Source organism: Lampris incognitus, chromosome 2 (assembly GCF_029633865.1).
Source record: "Lampris incognitus isolate fLamInc1 chromosome 2, fLamInc1.hap2, whole genome shotgun sequence".
Classification (NCBI taxonomy): Eukaryota; Metazoa; Chordata; class Actinopteri; order Lampriformes; family Lampridae; genus Lampris; species Lampris incognitus.
In genome coordinates this window covers 31,712,832-31,723,830 of record NC_079212.1, presented here as the reverse complement: position 1 = coordinate 31,723,830, position 10,999 = coordinate 31,712,832, and the positions used below count along the sequence as shown (strand labels likewise).

Sequence of the window (10,999 nt, the reverse complement as noted above, 5' to 3'; positions counted from 1 at the left end):
TGCAACGCGGCCTCCCATTTCTTTTTCTACTCTGGTTAGAGCCTGTTTGTGCTGTCCTCTGAAGGGAGTAGTACACACCGGTGTAGGAAATCTTCAATTTCTTAGCAATTTCTCGCATGGAATAGCCTTCATTTCTAAGAACAAGAATAGACTGTCGAGTTTCAGATGAAAGTTCTCTTTTTCTGGCCATTTTGAGTGTTTAATTGACCCCACAAATGTGATGCTCCAGAAACTCAATCTGCTCAAAGAAGTGCCCATCCAACCAATCCAACTTGTGGGAGCTGCTTCTGGAAGCGTGGGGTGCAATTTCTCCAGATTACCTCAACAAATTAACAGCTAGAATGTCAAAGGTCTGCAATGCTGTAATTGCTGCAAATGGAGGATTCTTTGACGAAAGCAAAGTTTGATGTAAAAAAAATCTTATTTCAAATACAAATCATTATTTCTAACCTTGTCAATGTCTTGACTCTATTTTCTATTCATTTCACAACATATGGTGGTGAATAAGTGTGACTTTTCATGGAAAACACAAAATTGTTTGGGTGATCCCAAACTTTTGAACGGTAGTGTAAGTAGTGGTGAAACCTCTGACAGGCAAAGACAATGCTGAGGCAATCTTTTTCGATTTGTGCATAGTTTGTTTTTCTTTGTTTTTTCTGTGGGGGTAAGAGCTCTCGAAGCAAACGCGATGGGTTGGCCTTCCTGCATGAGGCAGCAGCTGAGCCCACTCTGGCTGGCGTCGCTCTTGACTGTGATTGGCTTAGTCACATCACAGTAGCGCAGGACAGGCATGGTTGTAGCCAGAGACTTGAGTTCATGAACTGCTGCCTCATGTTCGGGCAGCCAGTGCCAGTGGGTTTCTTTGTCCAGTAAGCGTCACAATGGCTCGCAAACACTCGACAGGTCTGGCATGAATTTGGCTAAATATACTGCTCAAAAAAATAAAGGGAACACCTAAAAACATAATATAGACCTCGATGAATGAAATATTTCAGCTGAAAATCTTTATTTATTAGACAGAGGAATGTGTTTAGAGCAAAATAACCTAAGAATGATCAATGGAAATCAAAATCATTAGCCCATTAAGGTCTGGATTCAGAATCATACTCAAAATCAAAGTGGAAAATGAGAACATAGGCTGATCCAACTTCTGTGGAAATTCCTCATGACGATTCAAAATGAGGCTCAGTAGTGTGTGTGGCCTCCACGTGCCTGTATGCACTCCCTACAACGTGTGGGCATGCTCCTGATGAGACGACGGATGGTCTCCTGAGGGATCTCCTCCCAGACCTGGATCAGGGCATCGGTCAACTCCTGGACAGTCTGTGGTGCGACATCGCGTTGGCGGATGGTACGAGACATGATGTCCCAGAGGTGCTCAATTGGATTCAGGTCTGGGGAACGTGCAGGCCAGTCCATAGCATCAATGCCCTCGATATACAGGAACTGCTGACACACTCTGGCCACATGAGGACGAGCATTGTCATGTATGAGCAGGAACCCAGGGCCCACTGCACCAGCATATGGTCTGACAATGGGTCTGAGGATCTCATCCCGGTACCTAATGGCAGTCATGGTACCTCTGGCTAGCACGTAGAGGTCTGTGCGGCCCTCCAAGGATATGCCTCCCCAGACCATCACTGACCCACCGCCAAACCGGTCATGCTGGAGGATGTTGCAGGCAGCAGAACGTTCTCCACAGCGTCTCCAGACTCTCTCACGTCTGTCACATGTGTTCAGTGTGAACCTGCTCTCATTTGTGAAGAGCACAGGGCGCCAATTGCGAATCTGCCAACCAAGATGTTCTCTGGCAAAGGTCAATCGGGCTGCACGGTGTTGGGCTGTGAGCACAGGCCCCAATTGTGGACGTCGGGCCCTCATACAATCCTCATGCATTCTGTTTCTCACTGTTTGAGCAGAAACCTGCACATTAGTGGCCTGTTGAAGGTCGTTTTGTAGGGCTCCGGCAGTGCTCCTCCTGTTCCTCCTTGCACAAAGGACCAGATAGCGGTCCTGCTGCGGGGTTGTTGTCCTCCTGCGGCCCCCTCCACGTCTCCTGGTGTACTGGCCTGTCTCCTGGTACCTCCTCCATGCTCTGGACACTGTGCTGGGAGACACATCAAATCTTCTTGCCACAGCACGCATTGATGTGCCATCCTGGATGAGCTGCACTACCTGAGCAACTTCTGTAGGTTGCAGATACCGCCTCATGCCACCTCTAGTGGTGAGGGCACTAGCAAAATGAAAAACTAACCAAAGATCGGCCAGAAAAGATGAGGACAGGCAAATGGTCTGTGGCCACCACCTGCAAATCCATTCCTTTTATAGGGGTTGTCTTGCAAATTGTCTAATTTCCACCTGGTGGAAATTAGACAATTTACCAAAAGGTGAAATTGATTCACAAATCAGTGTTGCTTCCTAACTGGACAGGTTGATATCTCAAAAGTGTGATTGACTTGGAGCTACATTGCATTGCTTATGTGTTCCCTTTATTTTTTTGAGCAGTGTAGTTGGCAAAGCCGATGAGACATTGCACACCTTTTGCATCTCGTTGTCCAGTTTGCATTGCAGAAACACATCTCTGGCATCCACCAAGGTGAAGACTCTTGAGCCACTCTCCACGTGGTTGTGTGGACTTGCTATTTCCATTGCTCTCATTTGAATGTCAGTCTGTTCCACTGCACCGCATATATCAATAGCAGTGATTAACGCGAGTTCCTTTTCTCTTAACATTCTGTGCCTTGTGCTCTTGTATGCATCACTCAGTACAATTTTGTCATATCATCCTTTACCTGTCCTTACTCACAGATTAGTGCCTTTTCTCTCAGTCTGGTCATAAAATTGTCTATGGATTCGCATTCCTCCTGTTTGCAACTCCCAACCACGTACCTTTCATATATCACGTTCTTCGCAGGTTTGAAATACCTTTCCTACCCATTCAAGATCGCTGCGGCACCCCCTTGATCCTGCTAGGAGAGGTTCAGGTTGTGACGGTAAATATGTCTGCATTCACTTCCCATCACGCTCCTCAGAGTTGCAACCTGAATTTTCTTGTCCCTTTCAGCGATACCCCTAATGAGGGCGCAGTCTTCATATTCGGCCCGGAATATGACCCAGTTGGTGCTCCAGTCGCCCGTGAAACTCATTGGTGAGGGGGTTGGAATGTTAGCCGCCATGTTAGCTTTTTTTTTTTTTTTTGCCGCCATGCTAGCTTATAGCGAGTTATGTGCACCTGTTACGTTGCTTGTTGACTCAGCTTCAAAACTACTCGAGTCCGATCTTGACATAGCCTACCCGCTCAGCTAATATATAAATCCATGAACGCGAGTTCAACTACTTCTGAGACCATACTGAATGCATGAATAAATGACAGACACGTGTGCCAAATTCAGAACAAGTAACAGCTCCCCTACATCCGGGGTCATGCATCAAACAACAAACAAGTAGATTGCCGATGGCATTGATCTAGACCCTGTAAAACAGCGAAGTCTGAGTCTTTTCACTTTAATGTTATTCTGGCTGTGCAGACTATCGCATCTCTGATTGTCTGTGAATGAACACAGCTGTGGGAAATGATGAAACTGAAAAAACACTTCCATGGGACCAGATGAGGAGCCTCTCCCTTTATCACAGGTTTAAGTGGAGTGGAGAGATAAGGAATGGCCACTGATAAGGTATTGATTACAGAGATGGCATTAATCTCTATTTGATGAATATCTTGAACCTGGCTTTATCTTTCCTGGCCAGGCTGTGGCCAGTTCACCTCTGTGTAATTAATGTTTGCCTCAGTGTTGTGCGGAGCGTCCCACCGGTCCCGTAGTGTGGGAACCCCAGCCTACCCTGAGCCACATGGCTTTGTTATGCTAATGCCCCACTATAAAAAGAGAAGGAGAGGTCCTCCAGCAAGACCAGAGCCAAGACTGCTGCCCCCAGAAGAGGCTGGTCGCTTTAGCCAAACAGAAATGGCTCCTTGTTCCAACTACTCCTCTGTTAACCACGTCAGGCTCCCAGAGAAAGACAACATCAAAGTGAGTATTGGACTGGACTTCAATGGTGCACATCAATTAGTTTAAACATCCTTCAAGTCAAATTCTCTGATGTGTTAAATGCCTACTTGACAAATAAAACGGATTCAGATCCAGATCTGTTGATGTTTGCATGTGAGTGATTTGGATCTGAGTGCACCAACTTGTCCCCCCCCCCCCCCCCACAGTTGAGAAAACCCATTGTGGAGAAAATGCGACGAGATCGCATCAACGGCTGCATCGAGCAGCTCAAACTCATCCTGGAGAAGGAGTTCCACAAGCAGGAGCCCAATGCCAAGCTGGAGAAAGCCGACATCCTGGAGATGACCGTCAGCTTCCTGAGGCAGCAGCTGCAGCCAGGCCTCTCTCAGAGGGACTACAGCCAAAGGTACTCCCCATGCTGGAGGGAGTCTCTGCAGCTCTTCTCTGTCAGCTCAGACACACAAGCCTCCATCACACCTCCCCTTGAGGACAAGCTCCACCAGGCCCAGAGAGCTGGCAGCTCCTCCCCAGTCTCCTCCACGCTCAGGCCCACCTCCCTCCAGGATGGCAGTGACAAAGATCCAGTCTGGAGGCCTTGGTAGGGACACTGACACACAGCTGCTCCACAGAAACCTTAAGAGACTCACCTTCTCTCTCTCTCTCTCTCTCTCTCTCTCTCTCTCTCTCTCTCTCTCTCTCTCTCTCTCTCTCTCTCTCTCTCTCTCTCTCTCTCTCTCTCTCTTTTTCTCTCTCTTTTTCTCTCTCTCTCTCTCTCTGCCATTAAGAAGGAAATGTGATTGCATTTTCATGGAAGTATATATATATACACTACCGTTCAAAAGTTTGGGATCACCCAAACAATTTCGTGTTTTCCATGAAAAGTCACACTTATTCACCACCATATGTTGTGAAATGAATAGAAAATAGAGTCAAGACATCGACAAGGTTAGAAATAATGATTTGTATTTGAAATAAGATTTTTTTTACATCAAACTTTGCTTTCGTCAAAGAATCCTCCATTTGCAGCAATTACAGCATTGCAGACCTTTGGCATTCTAGCTGTTAATTTGTTGAGGTAATCTGGAGAAATTGCACCCCACGCTTCCAGAAGCAGCTCCACAAGTTGGATTGGTTGGATGGGCACTTCTTTGAGCAGATTGAGTTTCTGGAGCATCACATTTGTGGGGTCAATTAAACGCTCAAAATGGCCAGAAAAAGAGAACTTTCATCTGAAACTCGACAGTCTATTCTTGTTCTTAGAAATGAAGGCTATTCCATGCGAGAAATTGCTAAGAAATTGAAGATTTCCTACACCGGTGTGTACTACTCCCTTCAGAGGACAGCACAAACAGGCTCTAACAGGTACTATTTAATGAAGATGCCAGTTGGGGACCTGTGAGGCGTCTGTTTCTCAAACTAGAGACTCTAATGTACTTATCTTCTTGCTCAGTTGTGCAACGCGGCCTCCCACTTCTTTTTCTACTCTGGTTAGAGCCTGTTTGTGCTGTCCTCTGAAGGGAGTAGTACACACCGGTGTAGGAAATCTTCAATTTCTTAGCAATTTCTCGCATGGAATAGCCTTCATTTCTAAGAACAAGAATAGACTGTCGAGTTTCAGATGAAAGTTCTCTTTTTCTGGCCATTTTGAGTGTTTAATTGACCCCACAAATGTGATGCTCCAGAAACTCAATCTGCTCAAAGAAGTGCCCATCCAACCAATCCAACTTGTGGGAGCTGCTTCTGGAAGCGTGGGGTGCAATTTCTCCAGATTACCTCAACAAATTAACAGCTAGAATGTCAAAGGTCTGCAATGCTGTAATTGCTGCAAATGGAGGATTCTTTGACGAAAGCAAAGTTTGATGTAAAAAAAATCTTATTTCAAATACAAATCATTATTTCTAACCTTGTCAATGTCTTGACTCTATTTTCTATTCATTTCACAACATATGGTGGTGAATAAGTGTGACTTTTCATGGAAAACACAAAATTGTTTGGGTGATCCCAAACTTTTGAACGGTAGTGTATATATGAGGTATTCTGTCTGGAGTACACTGCTGAAGTTGATTCGATGCAAGAAAACTCTCAAGAGAGACATTATACTGTAAAATGTCCTCACATTGAGGCTTCTTATATGTGTCATTATATAGGTTCTTAATATATGTTACTCCAAAAATGTTGGTGATTACAAATGTACTATTCATGCCCAAATTGGTGTGTTGTTATACATTTTTGTCAAACTGTTTGAAACTGGAGTTGTAATCTGAAATATTATGTCTAGTATTAATGATTTGCCATATCTGAAGGTTAGGAGTATGTGATGAATGTGAAGGGGCAGTGGGTGATTTCTAGTTATTTGCAGTTTTTGATTATTGTGCAATGTGCACACTGCTTTATTGAAATTAAATACTATGTATTTATTATCTGTTTGCCCTGACATGCTGTCATCATTGCATAAGAGTCACACATGCTAGTCACTGTTCATGCAATAAATTCACTGTTTACATATACAAAATCCTGTTTTCTAATTTATTAAAACTATAGAGGTGCTTTCTCCTGATATGCCAGCTATGACCAAATCAATAGATCATGAAAACCCAAATATAGGTACAATAATACAAATGGTGTCTATAAAATCCAGTAATGGAATAAGGAATAACCTCTAGAAAATTTGATATATTGAGGAACGTGATTTTGTCCTGATGGTGCTAAGTACAATCTTACTTCACACCTGACCCATTTAAAAGATAAGAAAATCAGATTTTATATAAAAAAAAGTCTACTTTCTGTCCACAGAGAGCATTTTAACACTGAATTATCTACTGACTAGTATTCTTATCGAAATATAAACTACTGAGAGACACCAACACAAGTTCCATGTGTATTTTTGTTTTTCTGAGGAAAAAAATCCTCCTGAGTTACAGTTACATAATAGTCAACTATTCCTCATAAGTAAATTATGCATCTTTCCTCGATCACGGAGAAAAAGCACAGATATCAGAGGGATTTTTTTTAAATGATTGTATTGTTAATTGTCATACAAATGTTACAAATGAGATTGTAGAGTTGAAAACTGATAACATCACAGCAACAGCAACGTACCATTACAAAAGTGTGAACATGTACATCGATACGCAAAAACATGTACAAACCTCTTCTGTAAACACACACACACACACACACACACACACACACACACACACACACACACACACACACACACACAAACACACATCTCTTTATAATACAGATTTAGCCATCCACAGAGATTTGGCACAGATAATTAAAATCAGAAGAGAAATATTCTCAAAAACAGCTGTCAGTAAAACACAGTATTGCAGATACCATTACGTCAAGCAGTCCAAAACCGAACTCCGCTGGAGTAAGCAACCATTTTACATTAGGTCCAAGATTTGAAGGGAAAAAAATCACTCAAACTCAAGTTCCAGTTCTGTAATGCAAATGAAAAACACATAAGATATGACTTCAAAGTCAGAGCAGGCCAATCTTCAAAAAAGTGAGCCTTAACTTTCCACATCGCTACCTGCCCATCAATGTGATGAATCAATGACGAAACCCACCAGGAAGGAGCAGGTTGGAAATGCATATTTCCTTCTTAATGACAGAGAGAGAAAGAGAGAGAAGGGGAGTCTCCTAAGGTTTCTGTGGAGCAGCTGTGTGTCAGGGTCCCTACCAAGGCCTCCAGACTGGATCTTTGTCACTGCCATCCTGGAGGGAGGTGGGCCTGAGGGTGGAGGAGACTGGGGAGGAGCTGCCAGCTCCCTGGGCCTGGTGGAGCTCATCCTCAAGGGGAGGTGTGATGGAGGCCTGTGTGTCAGAGAGGAGCTGCAGAGACTCCCTCCAGCATGGGGAGTACCTTTGGCTGTAGTCCCGCTGAGAGAGGCCTGGCTGCAGCTGCTGCCTCAGGAAGCTGACGGTCATCTCCAGGATGTCGGCTTTCTCCAGCTTGGCATTAGGCTCCTGCTTGTGGAACTCCTTCTCCAGGATGAGTTTGAGCTGCTCGATGCAGCTGTTGATGCGATCTCGTCGCATTTTCTCCACGATGGGTTTTCTCAACTGGGGGGGAGGGGAGAGAGGACAAGTTGGGTGCACTCAGATCCAAATCACCAACACACAAACATCAACAGATCTGGATCTGAATCCGTTTTATTTGTCAAGTAGGCATTTAACACATCAGAGAATTTGACTTGACAGATGTTTAAACTCATTATGTGCACCATTGAAGTCCAGCCCAATACTCACTTTGATGTTGTCTTTCTCTGAGAGCCTGACGTGGTTAACAGAGGAGTAGTTAGAACAAGGAGCCATTTCTCTTTGGCTAAAGTGACCAGCCTCTTCTGGGGGCAGCAGTCTTGGCTCTGGTCTTGCTGGAGGACCTCTCCTTCTCTTTTTATAGTGGGACATTAGCATAACAAAGCCATGTGGCTCAGGGTAGGCTGGGGTTCCCACACTATGGGACCAGTGGGACGCCCACTGCAACAATAGAAGACACATCCATTACTCAGAGGGCACTAGCCTCTGTAGGGCTGTTTTCTCAAGATAAACAACAGGTTATCAATACTTTATCTACAGGTCATCATAGATTTTATCATATGGCGTGATTATCAATTTTAAACTGATGTTGATATCAGCCAAACAGAAATTAATTTTCTAAGGGTGTTCAAACAGGGCGCTGGGCAATTAGGGAGAAATTTAGCTCTAAGATGTTTTAATGGGCCAAACGCTACACCCCAATAAAGCAATAGCCTCCAGCTTCATGGGAAGCCTTTCATGTTGTCTTCAAATAAACCCATGTGCCCCCCCCTAACAAAAAGAAAAAAGCTGAAGTTGAATTTGTGCTAATATTTGAACCCTCTGCGATAAGAGAACATATTAACGAAATTAATAGAAACATTCCCAAAATGAAAAGAACACAACGTGGACCAAGGAGAGACATCGTTCTCTCATTATGTAGGATGAGAGAATATGAGAAGCCACTAAACAGTTAAAAAGAACATTCTGAAAAACAGATATTTCATATCTTAGATGAATAGGTTACATGAGTGATTCTCAATCAGGTCCTCCGGGACCCCTCAGAAGGCTACTGATGGTTTTCTATTCTGACAGGTAATTAATTATATTCACCTGTTGTAATAAGACACAACAGGTGAAAATGTCTTTATGCATGCTCAATAATCCAGTTAAGAAAATCAAAGAAGGTTGAATCAGTTCATCTTGATACAACGAGAAGACCAGATTGGGACCCACTGCTCTACATAACTTGTTACCGGCATCATTTTCACTGTCCACCTGTTGTGCATTAACGATGTGGCGGTAGACCATCCACTGTCCTCCATAACCCTATAGACCAAGATGTCTGTGGAAATAAGACGGGAACACACCACATCAGAGGCTGTTAATGACACGTGACTCAGGTGTGAAACTCATCACGTGGTGAGTGCACATGGCAGAGTAGGCCACAACAGTTTGTATGACTGCCTGCTTCAGAAATCATATTATTAGCCTATTATTATTTTCTTTTTTTTTCCCATCGAAAATCATGCTGGTGTTTCACTAAGGTATTAAAGAGCAAGGGTATTAAAAAGTATTAAAGTATTAAAAATCAAAGGGTCAGATATTAAAAAGTATTAAAGTATTAAAAATCAAAGGGTCAGATATTCATCTTGGGACTTTGGCTGGTTTTGGGCTAAAAGAGCGTTAACGGGCATGCATGAGAAGCGTGTCGGTGCGCGTGCACACCGAGGAGACCGCACACTCATTCCAGTCACACTCCTGCCAGACAACACGGCGGGTTGACTGACAGGCGACTCATTGTGCTTTTGTGTCACTGCCCTGGCAATAACTCAGTCGTTCCCACTGGCTGGCCAGTGACTGTGGGAAAACCCTGGCCGCACTAAAATGGACAGAGACACTGATGTCAGATTTAAGGGTGACGCAGCAACAACGGCTTTCCAAAAAGCAATGTATGTTGTTGGCTCATTACTTTTCATTTGGGACTATAGGATCTGACCAAGGAACTGATTGCTGGTGCTGTCACTGATAATCCCCAATAACAGGTCTGAACAAACCAACCACTCTCCAAATCATAAACTTTTATCCGAGAGAATATGATTTCATATAACTAAAGCTGAAGGAATGAAGGAATATCTTATCCCCTTTGATTCATTGTGGGGCATTCTGCTAAAAAAGGTTCCATACTAATTAGAGTCCAAATACAATACTTGGCAATCTGCCAGAGACAGGCCCCCAAGCGCTTCCATAAATGAACTGTGTTAAGTTAGTGTCAAGTTGATGCCATTATGTCCAAGCTGGCAGCGTGCCCACATGTGCCTCAGTTAGTGGCAGGCCCCAGATGTGGGTGCTGTGAGTACTGCTTCCTCCCAAGTTTCCCACCAGTCACAACATCAGGCTAAATGAGCTACAAAAGCCCGGCCGCTCCCTCAGTGCTCCTCCGGGAATGTTAATTGATCCGTTGTTGGGAGACAAACAGAAACTCTATGTCCCAGACCATCTGGGAAAGATCAAGTCAGACGGGCTCGCTTGCCGACACACAGAGCAAAGACTGTCTGTTTGGCTGTACTCTTTTTAGCTAGGTTTTGATACACCCGTCTGTAGAACTGTGTTGCTGCTAAATGACTTGCTGGTGTTTCTGTTGTCAGTTTGTGTCATTCATCGGTTTTGGGGAAGATGTGGCCCAGGCCAAAATTAAAGAGGGCAGTAGTGGACACTTTCACCATGATATTTTGTATTCATCACAACACTAATTTTAAACAAATCTTCTCCTCTTATGTATTTAGTTCTTCTCAAAAATAGTTGTAAATGAAAATGCGATCACTGCCAAAACGGAAAGTCCTTTCCCCATGTGGTTTAACTGTTATTTATAGAATTTATAGTATATATATATAATCTACATTTTCCCTTTGTTTGCATTATGGACATGTTTGTGCAAATTTTGGTCTGACTCAAATTGTTTG

The 10,999-nt window shown here is 43.7% G+C and overlaps 2 protein-coding genes across 2 annotated transcripts; one reads left to right on the top strand and one right to left on the bottom strand.

The window, feature by feature from the left end:
- Positions 1–3,932: 3,932 nt before the first annotated feature.
- Positions 3,933–4,609, top strand: LOC130108410 (transcription factor HES-5-like). The gene is made up of 2 exons (XM_056275324.1): positions 3,933–4,028; positions 4,214–4,609. The coding sequence occupies exons 1-2, from the start codon at positions 3,963–3,965 to the stop codon at positions 4,607–4,609; spliced, it is 462 nt and encodes a 153-aa protein (XP_056131299.1). The 5' UTR covers positions 3,933–3,962.
- Positions 4,610–7,694: 3,085 nt separating this feature from the next.
- On the bottom strand, positions 7,695–8,333 carry her12 (hairy-related 12). The gene is made up of 2 exons (XM_056275171.1): positions 8,268–8,333; positions 7,695–8,081 (listed from the first exon to the last, which is right to left on the bottom strand). Exons 1-2 carry the CDS (start codon positions 8,331–8,333, stop codon positions 7,695–7,697), a joined length of 453 nt encoding a protein of 150 aa, XP_056131146.1.
- Between the last annotated feature and the right edge of the window lie 2,666 nt (positions 8,334–10,999).

What these genes read in the sequence shown, in the direction of transcription:
- LOC130108410 (XM_056275324.1), top strand. Translation starts at nt 3,963, where the DNA reads ATGGCTCCTTGTTCCAACTACTCCTCTGTTAACCACGTCAGGCTCCCA. An exon ending in CAGAGAAAGACAACATCAAA is followed by an intron (nt 4,029 to 4,213) that starts GTGAGTATTGGA and finishes CCCCCCCCACAG; the next exon opens with TTGAGAAAACCCATTGTGGA.
- her12 (XM_056275171.1), bottom strand. Translation starts at nt 8,333, where the DNA reads ATGGCTCCTTGTTCTAACTACTCCTCTGTTAACCACGTCAGGCTCTCA. An exon ending in CAGAGAAAGACAACATCAAA is followed by an intron (nt 8,082 to 8,267) that starts GTGAGTATTGGG and finishes CCTCCCCCCCAG; the next exon opens with TTGAGAAAACCCATCGTGGA.